The 19,819-nt window shown below is 40.0% G+C and overlaps 1 protein-coding gene across 2 annotated transcripts; it reads left to right on the top strand.

Annotated features, from left to right (window-relative positions):
• Positions 1-6,988: 6,988 nt before the first annotated feature.
• On the top strand, positions 6,989-16,889 carry LOC105906707 (stem-loop binding protein). Of its 2 annotated transcripts, none has more exons than XM_031587573.2 (8): positions 6,989-7,168; positions 11,838-11,936; positions 13,276-13,380; positions 13,510-13,572; positions 13,673-13,804; positions 14,441-14,587; positions 14,720-14,819; positions 16,461-16,889. In XM_031587573.2, the coding sequence occupies exons 1-8, from the start codon at positions 7,119-7,121 to the stop codon at positions 16,518-16,520; spliced, it is 756 nt and encodes a 251-aa protein (XP_031443433.1). In that variant the 5' UTR covers positions 6,989-7,118; the 3' UTR covers positions 16,521-16,889. The 2 variants fall into 2 exon arrangements, with proteins under 2 accessions (XP_031443433.1, XP_012690352.2); XM_012834898.3 differs by having other exon boundaries at positions 6,991-7,168; positions 11,805-11,936.
• The last annotated feature ends 2,930 nt before the right edge of the window (positions 16,890-19,819 follow it).

The raw sequence follows: 19,819 nt of genomic DNA, 5'->3' as shown, positions 1-19,819 counted from the left end.
TCACGAGATTTCAGCACCACCCCACGCATAACCATCGCCAACCAAGAGCCTTTATTTAAAAAAATATTAAAACAGTTACCAAACAAAGGCTGAAGTGGTTCACATGAATAGTCCTTTCTGCCTATGAAAACGTCATGAATGCTTTCTCCATTATTAACAAGTTAATGGGTGACCTATGGCGATATCCATGTCCCGTGTCAGTGTGACCTAACATAAAAGAGTTTTTATGTAGACAAGCAGTGTGGTGTAATGTTCATGTGGGTCGGAACGATTACAAGCCCTGCATGCCATGGGCTCTTTAGATTTACACTAGCAACGCTCTTGCCTTTAGGTTAGGTTAGATTATGTTAGCTTAACTGTATTTGTGAAATAAACATTGAAAGAATTATAGTGGTTAGATGTGGTTATACTTTTAATCTGGATCGCCACATAACATAATCTTAATCTTAATCAAGGATGAAGACTATTTCATCATCATACATGATGCATCATAGATTTTTGCGAGCTGGTGGGGAATCCCCCTGATGTTGAGCCTGCACAATATCGTATACAGAGTTTTTAAAAAGATGATAGTTTGTACATGTCAGTTCTACTGGCTTTGGATTTCCTTCTGACAAGTCAAATGCCCATTCAATTACATCAGGAGAAGTATTGGATGCCTAGGGGTAATCCCGCAAGTGTTTGTAATTGTATGCCTATAGCCTGTAGTATCACAAAGTAAGCAATCCCTTGCTAAATAAAAAAATGAGATGGGGACAGCTCAGGAGGACAGCTACTGACAGCGTTTGGTAGTTGGAGGTTGGCTGTAGGCGGTAGTGCTCTACACAGTGCTTCATTTATTCTAAAAAGCACCAAATTGCACCTTAAAATGCATTGTCACTCTCCAAAAAGCAGTGCCCAAACTGCTAAATTGACTGAGTCAAACTCACAGCTGCAAATGGCACTCTCAATGAAGGGATGGGGTTGTAGTCTAATACAGTGTCAAACTTTGGGATGTCCTCGAAGGAAGAATGAAATGTCAGAGTTGTTTTCACTGAAATAATGAACATAATAAATATTTAAAATACCATAAAATAAATATTTTGGAGATCCTGGTAAATATATGATTCCTTTCCTCTTGATGCTTTTATTATGTGTGTGTGGAGCTGCATTTCATGTTTTTGTTACCTTCCAAACGCATAGGTCTACTCCTGCCACACCCTGCTCCTGCCACGCCCTGCTCCTGCCACGCCCTGCTCCTGCCCCTGCTCCTGCCACGCCCTGCTCCTGCCACGCCCTGCTCCTGCCACGCCCCTGCTCCTGCCACGCCCTGCTCCTGCCACGCCCTGCTCCTGCCACGCCCCCTCCAAATTCAACACACCTTCCCAATCCCCTGATTGCCTGCATCAGTCGCGATCTCCATAAACTCCTCACTCCCTTCACTCCTCTTATGGCCTCGTCAAAACTCGGACCAACCACCAACCACGTCTGCGACGACTACTCAAGCGATCTCCCAATGATTCCGACTCAAGGTCTTCCGTGTATCTCCAGTTTATCTCCGAGCCCCAGCCCTCCAGTTTTCCAGTGTCTAGTTGATATCCTTAGTAAAGGGCGAGTTATGCTTCTACGACTGCGTTACTGGCTGGCCACGCAGTCGCTTTCGACGGAGTCGTGAACCTTTCGAAGTTCTCCGTCGGTTAGATCAGGGTTTCCCAACCCATCAGCCACATCCACTTTACAGTGTCATCAAGTTGAGGCGCTCGGTTAACGCTCTGGACTCTAAGGCCTGTTGTTGAAAAACCCACGGAGCTATTAAATTCCCCACAACACCACAATCTTCTCCACGGTGCAGCTTCGGATCTTAAGCGAATATTCTACTCTTTTACGATATAATTTGGAAAATGGATAAGTTTCTCAAGCGGAAGAATGAAAGCACTTGTAGTGTCATACTACCAAAAGTTAGTAAAATTCAGCGGAAATACAACCCTGATTTTATTAGATTTGGGTTTGTGAACGGCGGTGACGATTCTGAGCCCAGAGCGCAGTGTGTGGAGTGCGGTTTAACGCTCTCGAATGAGGCGCTCAAACCATCAAAGCTGAAGCAACACTTAGAGACGCGACATCCAGCACTCGCTGAAAAGCCGGTGCAATATTTTAAAAGAAAAGAAAATGGACTTCTATTACAAAAGAAGACCCTTTCGACAATGGCTACCCAAAGCATGAGTGCTCTGAAGGCAAGCTACTTGGTAGCTAAACGTGTGGCACAGACCAAGAAGGCCTTCACGATCGCAGAGGAACTGTTGCTGCCAGCTGCGGTGGATATGTGCCGCAAGACGATTGGGGAAGCTGCTGCGAAAAAAATCTCGACAGTTCCACTATCAAACAACACAATAAGTCGCCGGATTTCGGAGATGGCCTCGGACATACTGCACCAGGTCCTGGAGAGAATAAAAGGTAGCCCGTTCTTTCCGATTCAGTTAGACGAGTCGACGAACGTGAGTAACGTACATGCATTTTTATCAGAGAAAGCATCCCCGTTTGCACAGCACTACATTGATCTGAAGTTCCAGGCGAAACTGGCCTATCTTTGTGACATTTTTTTCTGTTCTGAACAGGCTGAACCTCAGTCTCCAAGGTAAAAATAGCAGCTTATTTTTGGTTGCTGACAAAGTGGAGGCTTTCAAACGAAAACTGACACTGTGGAACAGGAGGGTCCAGGAGGGGAGGATGGACATGTTTCCGCTCTTGAATAAAGTTATTTTGTTGAGTAAATCACCATATACAAAGTATTCATTTGAGCTTTTAAGTCACAATGTGTTTTCAACTCAGATGCGCAAACTCGGAAAACTTTGGACACTTCCGAACTGTCGGAGGTCGCAGCAGTAAAGTTATTTACGCCTAGCAAACTTGTGATTTGACACAACTTTAAGGAGATTTCCCAAAGTTGTGCAGAGCAGGGATTAAAGACTAACAAGACCCTGCAATGTCCTCTGCAAAACGTAGGCTATTAGGCAGTTGACGGGAAAACCCTGCCAAAACATGGTTATAGCCTAATGAGATACGAATCCAGAAAATCTCTTGTCTGGTTGATTGCAATTTTCCAATGCTGTTTTTTTTTTATTGTTCGGTGTCTGCTATAGGTGCTTGCCATTTACCCTGAAACCTGACGCACCTGCCTCATCTCCACTTCTGGCACGTCGGAATTTCTTGTTTGCCGCGCTGTCTGTCCAAGCTTCGTCCAGCTCTTTGTATTTCTTTTAATCTTTTGACTTTTTGTGTGTTGCGGTTATTTTTGACCAATTCTTGAAAACTGTTATAAATGACCCTATTTGGAGACCTAATTTTGTTTCTCAATTAAGGTGTAAATTTTAATTATTTTAACCTATTTATTTGCTCTTAGTCTATTCTAGTTGTATTTACTTGCTTGTTTGCTGTGCACAAAATGCCTTTGTTTCAAAGCTCTTTTGGATAATAAATCCCTTTTGACTAAAAATGCTCTGTGTGGTTATATGTTGTTTTTTGGTACACTCCTCACAATTTTGATGCAATATCTAGAGTCGCTTATTAATTAGAATTAATGGATTATAGATTAAATTAGCCTAATGGAATATAGATTAGCTAAAATCAGTGGGGGGTCTGTTGGGCCCCGACCTGTTACAAATACAAAAAGTTGGGCCTCGGAGTCGAAAAGGTTGGGAACCCCTGGGTTAGATGGTGTTGGAAAGCAGTTCACCGCCAGAACAGTAGGGGGCGCAATGTTTGTTTTCCGAAGACCAGCCAATCAAATCGCAAAGCTGAAAGAAAAAGATGCCGGACCAAACTCCATAGAAGGTCGTATTTGTACATAAAAGGTGTTTGTTTGACTTTTTTTTGCTTAGATTTTTTTAAAGTTACAGAGAAATAGACTCTGTGCAATGTAAAAACCCTGTTATTGTGACTGAAAAATACGTCTGAGGGGATTTGTGGTATCTGAGCCATTTATCTAATGTTACTAGCATGCTACAAAACACAAGGTAAACAGCAATGGTTTGGATCAATCACAGCCCTGTGGTCTCTGTGCGGTCTCCATCGTTTTAGACGGATAGTTACAAAATTTGGGAGGTGCACGTCAGGCCACGGAGAGGTGCTCGGAGAGTATTTGCAACGACGCAGAGGGCTCTGCGTGTCTGCTGATACGGACGACCATAGATCAGGCTTTAGGGTTTGTCCTGAGTTTAACCTCTGTCCGTTTTGTTTTGTTCCTAGATCTCTTCAGTTTGTTATTGTTAAGTTGCGTTAAAAACTTCTGTCTGCAGTATTATTCAAGACTGTACATCTTCAGAGCGTTTTCCCCGTAAGTGTTTTGTTTTCCCCCGTTTTGTCTCCAGTTTTTTCCATTCCCTGGCTGATACCCAACAAACTGTAGAACTTTCATCTTTGCATCCTGACGTCTCTGACACTAACTAACTAAAAAACTATTGTACATGCTTGCAAAGCCTGCATTGATGCAGATCGCTCAGGCTGATGGAGAGCTTTATAACTCACTACCACTCCTCACTATATGCTTTGGGATGACTCTTAATGTGGCAGACCCTCCACGTGTACACACAAACAGAATGGTAGTGGGTAGGGAGAGGGTGTAGGGGTCATTTAAAAAAGTTTTTTTTTACCCTCCACCTTTAAGAATATCTCTGATTAAACTTTTTATAACGTGCAAGGAGCCTCTTTTTGTGCTTGCATCTTGCTCAAATAACCACGAGTCATGTCTCAACGGTCAAGTTTTTACCTAGTCGCATCGTTCCATAGAGAAACAATTGAAATCAAGAGCCTAGAGGTAAGTTTGGTCTTATGTCTGTTAGCCACGTGTGTTTCACTGGACTGTGGGACATGAGTTGAGTTTGTAATAGTAAGGGGCTTTGGATTTGTTGCTTGACCCTTATGGTGCTTGTAACTTTCCCCTCTTGCCCTGAATAAAGCTGCTGCAGTCTCACACCTGTGTTGCCGGAAAGTTCTTACCACCGTTCCATTCATGTCTATATATCTCAGGAGGCACATAAGGCATTCATTTTGATACACAAAGTAGACTGTAGACTACACGTATGTTTAACACAGTGTCTTTTTAGACATACTTTTCTCAAGCAAGGATGCAGAAGTAGTCTCCCAAAGTCAAAAAGAAGCAGGGCTTATGGAGGTAACAGTCAGGAAAATTCTTAGTCTGCTAAAATGAATGTGGCAATACTCACCATAAACAGTAGTGACTAGTAGTAGCCAATTCAGGATAAGAACACAATGAAATACATACAGAGACCATCCAGTCAGTCGAAGTTGGAAACGCTGTCTATGAATCATTGTGATCATAGGACTTGTTCAGACTGCCAGCCCAAATCCGATGGTTGGCTTATCCTGATTGTATCCATATTGATTTTTTTAAAGTCTGGACAGCAAAAAAACGCATCAAGTACATTTTTTGCAAATCGGTTACAAACCACATTTGGAGGTTGTTTAAATGAGATTCCAATTTGACTTCTACAGATGCGTCTCCAGCTTGGCTGTTACCCAGTAAATACTGTATCACAAATAAGGTAAAGGAGGTTCACTTCAAAATTCTACATAAGATATATCCAGTGAATGTCAATATAGCAAAATGTACTGACATAAGCTCTACTTGTTCCTTTTGTGGCAACACAGAAGAAACAATGTTACATTTCTTTTTTGAGTGTGAAAAGAAACAAAAGTTTCTCAATGACTTAAATAATAACTTTTGAATTGTCGTATTCCCTAACTGCAAAGGATTTTTTCTTTTATTATGAGAACCCTGTGAACTACTCCTTGGAATTTGTTGTGAAATTTTTTTACTTTGCAATCCAAATTTTCACACAGTTGTGAAAGGATAATTAATTCTTTCCTCTTTGTTTAATATACAGCTCTGGGAAAAAATTAAGAGACTACTTCAAAATGATCAGTTTCTCTGGTTTTACTATTTATTGGTATGTGTTTGAGTAAAATTAACATTTTAGTTTTATTCTATAAACTACTGACAACATTTCTACCAAATTTCATATACAAATATTTTCATTAAGAGCATTTATTTGCAGAAAAATGACAACTGGTCAAAATAACAAAAAATATGTTTTCAGATCTCGAATAATGCAAAGAAAACAAGTTCATATTCATTTTTAAACAACACAATACTAATGATTTCAGAAATCCATATTTGTTGGAATAACCTTGATTTACAAATCACAGCTTTCATGGGTCTTGGCATGCAGTCTTTCACATTGCCGTTGGGTGATTTTATGCCACTCCTGGCGCAAAAATTCAAGTAGCTCGGCTTTGTTTGATGGCTTGTGACCATCCATCTTACTCTTGATCACATTCCAAAGGTTTTCAATGGGATTCAGGTCTGGAGATTGGGCTGGCTATGACAGGGTCCTGATCTGGTGGTCCTTCATCCACACCTTCACTGACCTGGCTGTGTGGCATGGAGTTGTCCTGGAAGAAAACTTGCTTCCTTCTGCCCTGACAATGTTCCCCAACTCTGAGGAGTGCTTTTTCCAGCAGGACAATGCTCTTGAAGTTTTTATTTTTCTCTCTCTCTGTAGTTGTTTCTCTGTGTATGTTTTAATGAATTGCTGTACCTATATAATGAATGCTGTTCTCTGTGTTGCTGTATTGTCATTATGCATGAATAATAAAAAAAAATACGTCAAATCTAAAGTGACAAGAGTGCTGGAATTCATGCTCCTATTACTAGAGCGTCACATAATTGAAAAGAAAAGCGCCAAAGAACTTACATTGATTGGTTGCTTCTATACTGCTTGACAGCTCAATGGCGGAGTGTCAACATGGAGAAAAACAGTCCATGGACAGACTCCGAAATGAATTGTCTGCAGGGACTTTGATTGCCTGCAGTGTGAACATAACTTTCATATTGTGGTTCCTGATGCAGATACACGCGCATGTGCAGAACGGATCGGGCACCGACACCAGTCATTTGAAAATGGGACCGAAAGAATCAACGCAGTTTGACGCATGCGCAGTTTCGACGGGTCGTCTTAACTCATTCCGAGGTGGTTTAAACTAGATGTATTTGTCCCTGTCCATGTAAAGGACTCAACACTACACAGTGCGTACTCTGCCAAGTCAGTCCGTTCAAAGACATGTCCTCAAATAGCCAAACAAGCCGGCAAATTCCAGCTGAGGATGTCAGGTAGGAGGAACTAAAGTTATAGTCCAGTCATACAAATAACAACCTGATTTACGTACATTTCTGTAAGCATTTATCGTCAGGTTTTCCCAGTTGCCTTTCGTTCTGGTAGGACGCAACGAAACGTTACACCAGTTGGGTTAACTTAAATTACGTGTAATCTCTGTGGGTTTAGTATGTGTTGTAGATTTTAATGTTGTACGTGTACATAGATTACTGGCCCATATTTAAGTTACATAGATGTTGCTGTATTGCTGCAAGCTAATGCAGCTGACTGGCTAGTTAACTAGCTAGCATAGTTAGGTTATGTTTGATTTCAGTCGTTGCAATTAACACGTAGACATCAACGCTGTTAAGGTCTGAATTATGTCATTTGTTTGTGTTATGTGTGGTGTGTTTTGGCACCCCAGATGTGCAGTTCCGTTTTAAGGGAGGTGAAATGTAGTGTTTTTCGTGAGCTGTAGAAGATGGCTAACGTTAGCAAGTTTTACTAGCATGACATACATCGGAAGTAAATGTTGACTGAGTTAGCCTTTTAAGCTTTAGACAATGCCAGCTAACTCGCGCCAAGTCTGGGTTTTGTCAATAAAAAATGAGCCTATGCAATTGCTGTCTAGCCAAATACCAGTGAGCTAACGTTAACTGGATAACACATTTGCCTTGCAAACACAAACTCCACACCCGGCACTGATAAAAGCAATGCAAGCCTGCTAACTGATATATGAATATATTTGGCGGCAACATGCTGTGCAAGTTATTCATGTTTTCGCGGGGTTTCCTACTTGGCGCACAAAACCGGTGAGCTTCAGTAGCTACTGGAAACGACAGATGTCATCTCCTCTTCACATGACCCCATACCACCAAAAATAATTGTTAGGACATCAAAATCGGCATGCTTGCTTTTGCGATTGGTTGAACCTTACATAATGTTCTGCAGTGTATGAGTGTCTAAGAGACGGTTATTTGTTGTTAGGGATGCCACCTTCTATTTTAAGAAATAAGGAACGCTCGGCAAGCCCAAGAGAGACTCACTAAAGACATTCGAATTACAACTTTGGATTTCAAACACTAAATGTTGACACAAAGAAGACTAAAACATCACAAACATAACACTGTGTCCATCCCTAACAAAAGGAAAACATTAACAGGTTAAAGTTGAGTGAGATCAGGAGCTGCTGCTCCCCTAGGTTTACAGCTTTGGGGGGGGGGGGGGGGGGGGGGGGCACGGTGCGCGGCGCGGCCAACGCTTAAAGGAATCATGGTGTTCATGTGTTTCTTTTAATGACAGCAGTCAATATAACAACTGAACAATTATTTTAACTGTACATTGAACTAAACATCGGAACATGTGTTTTTATGACAATTATCCCCAAAGTGTGCAGCTTTTTTCACTGCAGTTTACCTTTTTGGCCTTCTGGAAGAAAATGTTTGGAGATATTTGCGGCCTAAAATTCCTGATTTCGCAGGAGCTTTTCCAAAAAGTTCTGATGAAAGTTATTTGTAGGTGTTTTTTGCAATGAAATTGCCGAAAACAAGTGAAAGTTGGGATATAAAGTTGCGAATTGTCCTCTTTGTAATTATAATTGAATTATTTGTTGAAAAATAACTGATTAATAAACAAACATTAATTCATCAAGAACAAAACGATTGAGAAATGGTCCTCTTAATAACCTCACCAATATGCCAAACAAAAGATTACCAGGACTACAAAAATGTAGCAGAATAGGCTTTACTTATCCACAACGAAGTGCACATGTTGGCATTACAAAAGGACCATCAGTAAGACTGAATAAAATGTTATGAATGTCTCAGCCTTCATATGACGAAAAAAAAACTATGATCTGTCTCGTCATCTAACGTCCGGCCTGTGTTTCTGCCGTTCTCATTCTATGCTTATCAATCTGTTTGGCTATCCTTGTTTATTTATTTTATCAGTATAGGTGTTAATGTTCAATTTCATATATTAATTTAAAGTCGTCCAATTTAAAGTCATCCATTCTTCAACACTAGCTGCTACCTTATCTTCAAACAGAAAGTAACGTTAAATCTCCATGGCAACAGCTCTTGAGGGTTTGGGAAATAATCAGATGTATTGCTTCCTTCATTATTCACAGCAAAATAAATAATGTTCATTACATGTCATAGATTTATTACCAGACTCTATGTAAAAAGGGCCACGCACAACTCGCGGAAAATGATAAAAAATGGAAGCCAGATCTATTTCTGAATTTTCGGTGCGGACATGGGCGTACGTTCTGTTTCCACGTCTGTTGTAGCCATTCTCATTAGGCCTCTTTCTCGACCCTACCTAGGAAAAGATCGCTGGATTCATGAACGCCTGGAAATGTGTTTTTTAAAGCTTAAGTGTCCGTAGCTGTGCACTGATTCTTAAGCCCAATTCTGTCCGCTGGTGGGAGCGTGCTCACCTGTGTGTGCGCGCACGTGTCTGTGTGTGTGTTTGTGCGCATCGTGGCGGAACTCCGCCATGCGTGATTCATGGGTACCAAAGACGTCACTTCCGTGAAGCCTGCCGCCATCTTTGTGTCCAACTCTACCGTTATTCCCATTGTATTTGTACCCAATAGTAGCTAGTTAGTCATATATATTAATATATAGTAATAAAATAATATAAATATAATAATAGTATTGTTTTCTATTGATAGGTTCTTAAAATTGAGACTTTTCAAAAGTAGTATTGTCTTATTCTAGTGGTTAGTTAGTTAGCTTTCATAGTTGGCCAACGAACAGTCATGACTACGAACACAGCACATCTGAATGAAGCAGAAAGACAACGATATTTAGAAAAAACATTGATTATTGGCTGCGATCCATATTTATTACCGTCAACTTTATTTTGTCCCTTAAAGTCTGCGAAACGTCTGCCCCAACTGGCTGACATATATATTTATCTTGTACACAATCCATCCCCATACACCGGAGATAGCCTGAAGGCTTTCAAAAGTACAGATGCATATCAATATGCAGTTGCAGGATGGGTGAACTACACCAAGATATGGCATCTGGAGACAAAAAATATGTATGTCATCACAGGACATTTTAGTAATTCAAAGAGCGATTATCAACCGATTTATTTTAGTGGTGGTTAAGAGTGCCAATGTGGGCTAGCTAGGTGTAGCTAAGACCTTTAGTAAAGGGCTTTACAGCTCGCTAACTATTAGCACTCTAGCTTGCTCAGGAGAGTTTAGCTCTGATAAGACACAGCAATTATTCACGATTGTATCAACGTGCTGCATTTCACTTAACATGTCAGTCATTCCCAAGCTCTGAACACAAAATCAACATGTCCGTGGATAGTGGTGCAGGAAGATATAAAGTGTTGACTGCACAATCTGAAGTTAGAGGTTGGCTGCCAGTTGTCTCTTCTAATTTGCAGCCAACCATTTATTCCACCGATCTAAATCTTTTGGTATACAATTAAATTGTTTCTTTGGGTAATTTTCGCGACTATTGTCGCATCCATCAGCACAACATAAGCAGGGCATTTTAACTTTCTGTGGGTTGTGACCGACTATTGTCTGTGTTGTGACCGACGCTCAGCTAGACTTTCGGACACAAAGATGGCGGCGCTTAAACGCAGTGACGTCACATGGTACCCATGAATACAGAGAGCAGAGAATTGTAATCGCGCGACCATGTAGAGACAGAAATTTCAACGCTGTCGTGTAAATAAGATAAATAACATAAGGCTATTTATTTTGTTTAATAAAATAACAAGCTATAGACCTGTTCTATAGGAAAGGTAATCTTAAATGACTTCCGTTGTGATCTGGCGCTTTATAGAAAATAAAATTGAACAAAATTAACTTGACCTTCCAGGAGGGGCGGGGGGTGCCGTTGGGGGGGCGGGGCGCCCCCCTAATATAACGGTAGGGGAAACACTGTGCTGATCTCACACAGTAGGCAGAGTTAGAGCTTGTCGGTCTGTAGCTCACCACCGAAATAAAATTTCTCCACTCGGCTTGTATGTAGGGATAAAACAGTTACTGGTTTCACACTAAACCACAGTAATTATTACCGTTTCGAATATTTGATTATCATTTAAAACAGGTTGATTACCATGCTTTGAAAAACTTGCATTAAATACTGTCCAGCATCAACCAAAGTTAACAACTGTCTCCCAGATACAGGCGCATCATGCACTGTAGGTTTGTTTTGTGTGAAAACATGGCAGGAGGCAGTAACAGAGCTCAGCCTTCTTAAGCCAGAGAATCAGATCTGGACGTTGTCTGGAATTGTCCTTTCAGACTTGTAGCACACAATAGGAGACGCACTGTGTCAGACTCGTCTCACCTACTGCTGGAAATATCGTTTGGTTTACCGCACGAAGGACACAGGAGATGAACTGAGCTAAACACGTAGACTACACATTAGTTAACTTGGGGAAAGCTGGTTTCAAGCCAGCTACAATGACTGACAAAACATAGCTGACTACCACAGCAAGTTTGCAACTGTGAACATGTTCTTGCTAGTTTAATATGAGCAACTGTCTAGCCGACAAACATGAAAAACTATTTTTCTCTTGAATTGCGTTGAATTATATTTATAGTTAATAGTATATGTCTTCAATAATAGCATGTACATGTAAAATACAAAACATTTTTGTTTGTTTATTTTTAAGGAATAATCCACCTTCAACAATGTGCCATGGTAGGAAACGAGGATCAGATGGACACCTAAGGTTAAAGGGAGACGCAAAACCTTCAGTTGGAGCAAAGAGAGAATACAGACACAAAGACAACAGATCTGAAAGGTAAGCTAATTTTGCTCAACTATGCAAAACTTGCAACATTCCTTAATCCTAATGAGATTTTGTACGCTCATTAATGATGGCATATAGAAGCTATTTACTCAATTTCAAACAAATCATCTATAAGATGCCACTGGAACAGGTTACACCATGGGTTGGTCTTATCTTCAAGATTCATTTTGACTTCAAATCCTTGTGGAACATTTAATCATAGCATTACATCTTTTGCTACGCTGTGCTTGTAGCCTGATTGATTGTTGCTTGCAGCTTTTTACATTTTTGATAATGTCTACCCCTGTCCTGTGTGTGCACAGGCAATCATAAAGTGGCACTGCTTCACACTATTTTAGTGTACAGCCTACACAAAGCATAGTTCCTTCAATTTCCGGAAACCTAGGGATCTTTCCTTGTTGGTGCTGCTTCAGTAAAACTACAATTCAATGTGTTTTCACAGAATGATGAGCTATGACTCAATCATTACATCTTAGGGTTGATCATTTTGTGTTCTTGCAATACCAAACAGAGCACATTTATGTGCACACACAACCATCTAAGGAGTTTGGTCCACCAATTTTTTTTTTTTTAGCTTTCTTTGGATATTTTTTTTTTGTGATTTCCATTTTCCGTACTGAACAGTCATTCTGTCCATATTTCCCACATCACAGAGATTACAGGGCCCTGTGAGTGGTCTGTTAGAGCGCTCATGGTGAGCTAAAGGAGACTGTCCCTTCACGTCTTACGACCACCACACCCCTACTGCCTATGTAAAGCCTCTATGTTAGTCGCCTCAGTTCCATGATTCCATTCATGTGTGCTGCAAATTATCCTGCTAGTTACAGAAGCACTGAGCATAATTAGAATGTGGAAGGGATCTGCGGACCAGCAATTTCCTCATTGGTCCACAGCCCATTGTTTGAGAAATACTGCTTTTTTTGGTCAAAAGTGAAGTGTGGCAACGATCAGGCATGGAGTCCTACCTTGTTTAGTGTTCTTTGGTAGTATCGCAAGGGGGTCTCTGTCTGATTCCAGTGTATGACATTGTGCTTTTGTTCCATGACTCTACGATTAGCTTCTTTGGAACTGTGATCATAAAAATTTTGCTGAGGCCATTGCCCTTTTGATGTTTGGAAAAAAATGTCTTCCTTTTAGATTATTTTGAGAATCCCATTTTCTTTTCCATGTATTCTACTCAGATCAAGCCATCTATGTTATTAAACTTTCACAGCCTTGGCAAATTAAGTGTTTCGTTCCAAAAAGCTTAATTTGGTTCTAATACAATTTGTAGCCTTATTATTAGCTTGAAACATTTGACCCACTTGCGCTTTCTGCCTATGCCTCTTAGTTTCACTACTCCGGAGACCGATCGACCGTCGTCCAGATGCAAAGACTGGGGAAGTGAAGTCGAACAGGATGAGATGAAAATGAGTGTTAACCGTGACATGCAGAGGTGAGCTTGGCATTTTTACTGCAATGTATGTCTTGGAGTAGTGACGTGTACCGTGCATCTTACCATTTTAATTTGTAAAATCTGTAATTTTTCTGGGAAATGTCTTTTTCTTTAATTTTTTTTATAAAGATATAGAAGGAGAATTCTCACAGCAGAGTTTGCTTCTAGGGAAAGGAAGATCTCATCTGGAAGGTGAGGTTTTTTATCACTAGATACTGCAGTTTACAGTTGTCTGTACGGTGTTGTTTACATCAGTTGTCTTGACAACTTTGTTCACCTTTTGTGTGTACAGCTGTGACTCAAGAGATTCTGCTAGCCCTGCAGAGTTGGAAACAGACGAGAATGTTCTATTGAGGAGACAAAAACAAATAAATTACGGGAAGAACACCCTTGCTTATGATCGCTACATCAACGAAGTGCCAAAGTGAGTAGTATATCTTCCAAGATATTGTGTAGGTTTGTTTCTCTTCTACATTTATGCTGTATTGTTAGGTGTTAAAGCAGCTGGAACCTGTAGGTATATTAGCTCTGTCCTCACACGGGCGGCGCCAAATAAATGTGGATGCAATTGTGCATGAGTGTTAATACTGGTACTATCCTGACAACAGCATCAGTGAAATGTTGGTGATCTCTGATTGGAATCAACACCTACTGAGTGCTCAACACATACACATACACCACATACATATTCTATCATAGTGGTCAAAATAAAATATAAGTTACAAATCGTTCACATAATCATTGTCTGTTTGGCACTTTGCTTAATAATCACTTTCACTAGAACCAAAATTACCGCTTCAATAGTCAGTAAAGGTTGAAGGTCTTTGGAATGCTGAATAGTAGAGGTTGGCACCATTCTCTCTTGTGCAACATTAAATAGACCAGTCTATCAAAAGCATTTATTTACAAAATCATCAAAAGTAAAATAAACAATATGTAATCTAACTGGATGTACCCAACTAAAGCTGGGCTCTAGTCCAAAACATTGATATCTCCATCTCAAATTTCATGACTCAAGTTTTTCATGGCCGTACAAACTCTTGATTTATGTTTTTGTCAGACATGTCAGGCAGCCAGGAGTCCACCCCCGAACGCCCAACAAGTTCAGGAAGTACAGTCGCCGCTCATGGGATCAGCAGATCAAGATGTGGAGGGTCAAGCTCCATGCATGGGATCCTCCTGCTCAAGATGGGGACCTCCAAGCTATGTATGAATGCCTAATCTATTCATTGGTCAATGTGCTTCAGTACACTGTCCAATAGTAGCCTGTTACAATGACCGTGATGAAGACCAAAACAAGTTTCTCCCTCTCAACACTGATTCATATCTGTTGTTCCAGAGACCAGATAGACCTCGGTGATGTCATGGATATTGAGTTGGACCCTGATGTGGAGATTGACAGTCAATACCCTTGCAAGACATCTGCAGAAGATGAGATGGTAAGCCTGTAAAACTATTTTTATACCTGAGTGCGTCACATATTGCAAGAAACTCCTCTCCCCACCTCTAATGTGTAGCACCCAGCCGGATGATGCAATGGCTGCTGTTACACACTAGAACAGACACATTGGCTGTCTGGTAGGGAGATGAGGAAATGCACAAAAGTGTGTGCAGTGAAATTCAGGGTTTTGGCAATAAGTGCATACAATGTATTATGAACTGTTTATATATATCCTGAGCATGGTTGCTATCGTCTGTCTCGCATACAAATAATTTCACTTTCATGGTACTGAGATAGATAAATGTCTGGAACTGATTTTCAGACCTGTTTGACAAAGGGGAGAGATTGAAGCAACCAGCAGTTCCACAGATAGACACTACTCCACTCTCGGCCTCCTCCTACTAAAAACCAACCTCTCAGATGATGTCTCCGAATCTTTCTTTACTGAAAAAGTGCAACTATTCTCCCCGGTTAAGGGTATATCATTCTCCTTTTTTGCCACTCTTGCTGAGAGCGAGGTATCAAAACTCCTGACATGTAGCCCTCCTACTCCATGTCTGCTGGAGGTCTCTAACTGCAGCAAGATCTATCCACAGCCTTTGACATGGTGAAAGACCGCATCCTGCTATCCACACTGTCAGATATGGGCATCTCGGGGAAAACCTCACTCTTGGTTTGAATTCTTCCTCACAGGGCATTCATCCATAGTGTCATGGCATGGAAAAACATCCTTATCATCTCTTCTCCACAGGGGTGCCCCAAGGATCCATGCTTGAATACCTTCTTTTTGATATCTACCACCTTCTTGGGTCAGATTATCCACTTGCATGGCTTCTTGCATCATTGCTACACAGACAATACCTAACTATATTTGTCATTGTAGCCAGATGACCCCATAGTCTTGCCGCAGAGCTTGGCTTGTCTCGGATATGTCCACATGAATGCAGGAACACCACCTTAAACTAAACCTCTCTTAGACTGAACTATAGGGCATCCCAGCCAATCCATCTATCCAGCATAATATAAACATAAAAATTGCCTCATCTCTCACCCCAGGCAAAGTTCAGAGCAGCTTGGGTGTTGATTGATGACCATATAACCTTCTTTGACCATGCTTTCTTGGTCTCCTGGTCGTGTTCCATACAGTGATGCTAATGCCAAAGCATTAGCACACACTGTGCTGTGTGGTTTCTTGGCTAGCACAGAAAAAAATCCTCTTTCCAAATGACCAATAGCTACTTGTTTTTATAGTAATACTTAATACATAGTGTTGTGCATTAGATCAAAATGTTTACAGGAAATGCTAATGCCAAGAAGTTTTCCTTAACCTTCTTTGAAGTCACCAGACACCGACATGGAAGGTTTGATTGGCATGAAAATAAAGAAGATAAAGTATCCACTATCTAAATTGGCTGAAATGATCAACAGCATAAAATATTGTTTGATTGTTATTTTATTATTGGATACACTTGCCCTAGGAAACGGACATGAACAGTTTTGCTAAACATGTTGCTGTTGTTGTGGAAGACTGATAATAGTTTATTATCGATGAATGTGTAGAGTCCCAAAAATGTGTATCTTTCCCCAGGGTGTCTCTTCCTATTTTCCCATTAATTGTTCTCTCATTTTCTTTGATTAGGATTGTTACTCTGGGACACCCAGAAAAATGCAGAAAACTGAGGAACTGGGACAAGCGTAGAAGGCACTGGAAGAACAGCAGCGTCCTGAGGCTGAGTGGACTATACGCAAGAATTATTGGCCTGAGATTTAACACTTTCCAAGGCCTAAACAATTGTGACTTCCAACCATACAACTTGCAATTTTACTGGCTCAAACTGGGAAGTGTTACCTTTTTTTTTTTTTCTTTCTTTTATAAGCTTGATGTTGGAATTTTTGTTTTGCTTTTAAATACTTAAAATATGTTGTATGTGAGTAGTTTGTACATAAATCTCTCTTATTTTGACTTTTTTTTTTACTTTTAATAAATGCTGAAAAGTAATATGAATATTTTGTTGTAATTAGAAATGGTTGAACTTTTTGTAAGTAATAAATAAAAATTTGAATCAAATAACAAGAGTCTCTGAAATATATGTAATGCAGGTATATGCTGTGGTAAAATGATAATGGGGTGTGTCACCGCAAGACGAGTCCAGTGTTGCAAAAGTTAATTCAGAGAGAAAGAGATTTGAAATGTAAAACAACCTATAAATATGACTAGGCCAAATAAATGTCTGCATTTAAGTTGGATTCCCCCCCCACCCCCTTTTTTGTACACCTGTTTTGTCAGCTAGAGTATCCACTTTTGTCGGTCTGATCACTTTATGAATATTCACTCAGAATTTAAAGAGAAAAGATTTTTGCCAAAAGGAGAGCTTTTTAGGGGTATACAAATGGTATCTAATTGCATATACTGTGGTCAGGGACTTGAAGTCTTCCTGGGGTTTGGACAGTTTGAGTCGCATGGTAAAAATGAAGCTCCTTGATATACCAAAGAGTATTAAAGTGTTAATAATTAATTTTTTATTTATAGGTTATTTGACGTTTTATAGGTAATTTTGTTAGTTATAGCTTATTCTGGTAGTATATCCATATAATATGCGTGTATGGTGAAGTATCCCCCAAATGAAGAAGCCACCGAAGTTGCACGCAGCAGAGCTGACCTGTTGAGTAAAAGTGGTGAAGACGAGGCAGCTGTATCTTTCGTGACTGATTTCTTTGGACAGAAAGTACTCTTGTACTTCTCATATTTCAGTTCATGAACAGCTGTTCCGTATCTATATGAAGTACACATTTTAATAGAATTTCAGTCCCTGAATAGGTTATGTAGGATACAGATAAAGTAATTCTAACATTTCTATACCTTAAAATAAATTGTCCAAACACTAAACATTGGAAATCATTTTTTTATATGTTATTTATGTAGTTGTCATTTATCTTTGCGCAAAGTTTCAACGATTGAATGACAGGATTTTCTTTTGATTTTCTGTCAAGATTATACCTTAAACATGTTTGCTTATTTGTCTGGGTGCACCACATTTGTGCACTTATTTAAAGGTAATTAACTAGATTTAGAATATCTAATAAAACAACTTTTCATTTTTGACCAACTGGACTCATTTTGTGGTTACGCCCCCAAATCTTGTTTGGATGTGGTCCAAACAAGACCACAGGTATCGTGACTTTTTCTAACCAGCATCTTTTTTGAGAGATTTTGTCCTATAGTTATCACCATGCACTATGCTTATTTTGTTATTAAAAATGTATTCAGCAAGCCAAACAAAGCAGTTGACATCATCTATGCACGAGAATGACTAGTTGTCAAAGCATATGTCAACCATTCCATTAACTTTTCATTGTACTACCGATATAATTTTTTCGAAAACATCTGAAGAATCTCATTAATTTTGTTCAGTGTTAGGAACACTGCTGCCACCAGGGGGCGACTCAACTGCATTCCCTCCCTGTATAGTAGAATCAGGCAGAGGTACCACGTTGTGATTCTCTGACACAAATTTTTTGTAAAATATGTCAAATTTCTTGTGCTATTTGGGTTGGGGACTTCCCACAGCAGCCAATGCTCTCACTGTCATATGCAAGTTCTCATACCCAACAACCTAACTTAACCAATATAACAACTACCCAACCGTACAACAACAACGCACAACTGGCTGGAGACAGCTGCAACATGCGCCACATGTTGTACTCGAGATCCGTAAAGGCCCTCATTCACAGGCATGTGCTGTCTGTAGCCCACAAGTGCTTAACATGACTGCCCAACCATAGAGCCTTAGCAACAGGTTACAACAACACAGCTGCCTTTGTGAGTATTTCACTGGGGTTTTCAAGCAGGCACATTCCTTCATCAGTGTTTGTGCCTACGACACCTCTAAAAGGCTCAACAGTGGTGTCTGGTGTCCCAGAGCCGCCTCCCTTCATACTCACGATGGGTTAGATTACATGCCACTAGAGACAACAACAGATATACCAGATATACCTTTTAGATCAGGTTACGTACAAGCAGTGATGGCAAATGGGACAAAGCGCAGGATTGGAGATTGCTGCAAAAGACTCAGCTTTGCCATTTCAAAATGATTTAAAATAACTTTTTACTGTGTGTTGGTCTAAAAAAAAAAAAAAGAAGCAAGACTTGATTTAAATGTGAGAAATGAAGTGTTCTGTGATGGCACGAAGATAAGTGTCAGTCTTCAGGTGGAGGATCTTTGTATGCTAAAGTCATTCATTGTGGCACTGTGTTCATTGAGGCCTGATGTGTTAAATTCTGCAGACCTGTGGAAACAGACAAAACTACATTTTGCAGAACTGTGTTTTGTTTTAGAAGTCTTTGTTTCCGAAACCTGTCAATGTAAATGATGAGTATTAGTAGCAGCTGGTGGCCAATTTATTTGGTGAAGTGACCCCTTCCCCACCACCTAATCCATTAACTAAAAAAGGCTGCAAGGTGGTATAAGGTATAAGAAGATATTGTACAGCTTAAATGTCAATGTCAATTAAAAAAAAAATTATTTGGTGGACCTGTTTAGTTGAAAGCCCACTCACCACATCAAGGTACAGGCCATGAGTCCGGTATTAGTAAGACAGGACAAGACAGAACACAAGGAAGGTCAATGAAAAAACAAAAAACATATTTATTCTATTTTTGCAAAGTTTGCATACTTTTGTTAGACAAATCACTGACAGACATGCAAACTTCACATGGACATACATAGAAAAGGGCAGAGTTAAGCAATAAGGCAGTCTAGTGTTAGGTTAAACTGGTCACATTTATCACTTCGGATCCTATACAAGAAACCACCACACAAGCTTTTGCTATTGCTCATCCCCCTTAAAGCAAGGCAATGCTCAAATCAGTAGAGCAATGGGGGAGAAAACTATTAGCATTGGTACTGAACACATCATCACATCATAAATATGTTAATGTATTACATACTCTATATTGTTATACTTAACTTAGACATACTTTTCTGTGGGCATATATGC

Source organism: Clupea harengus, chromosome 20 (assembly GCF_900700415.2).
Source record: "Clupea harengus chromosome 20, Ch_v2.0.2, whole genome shotgun sequence".
Classification (NCBI taxonomy): Eukaryota; Metazoa; Chordata; class Actinopteri; order Clupeiformes; family Clupeidae; genus Clupea; species Clupea harengus.
Note: the sequence above shows the minus strand (reverse complement) of the source record. Positions and strands in the feature narration are given on the sequence as shown.

Bases quoted from the DNA above. Each gene is read 5' to 3' on its own strand.
- LOC105906707 (XM_012834898.3), top strand. From the start codon at position 7,119: ATGTCCTCAAATAGCCAAACAAGCCGGCAAATTCCAGCTGAGGATGTC. The intron at 13,805-14,440 runs GTGAGTAGTATA...TGTTTTTGTCAG, and splicing joins TACATCAACGAAGTGCCAAA to ACATGTCAGGCAGCCAGGAG. The intron at 14,820-16,460 runs GTAAGCCTGTAA...TTCTTTGATTAG, and splicing joins CATCTGCAGAAGATGAGATG to GATTGTTACTCTGGGACACC.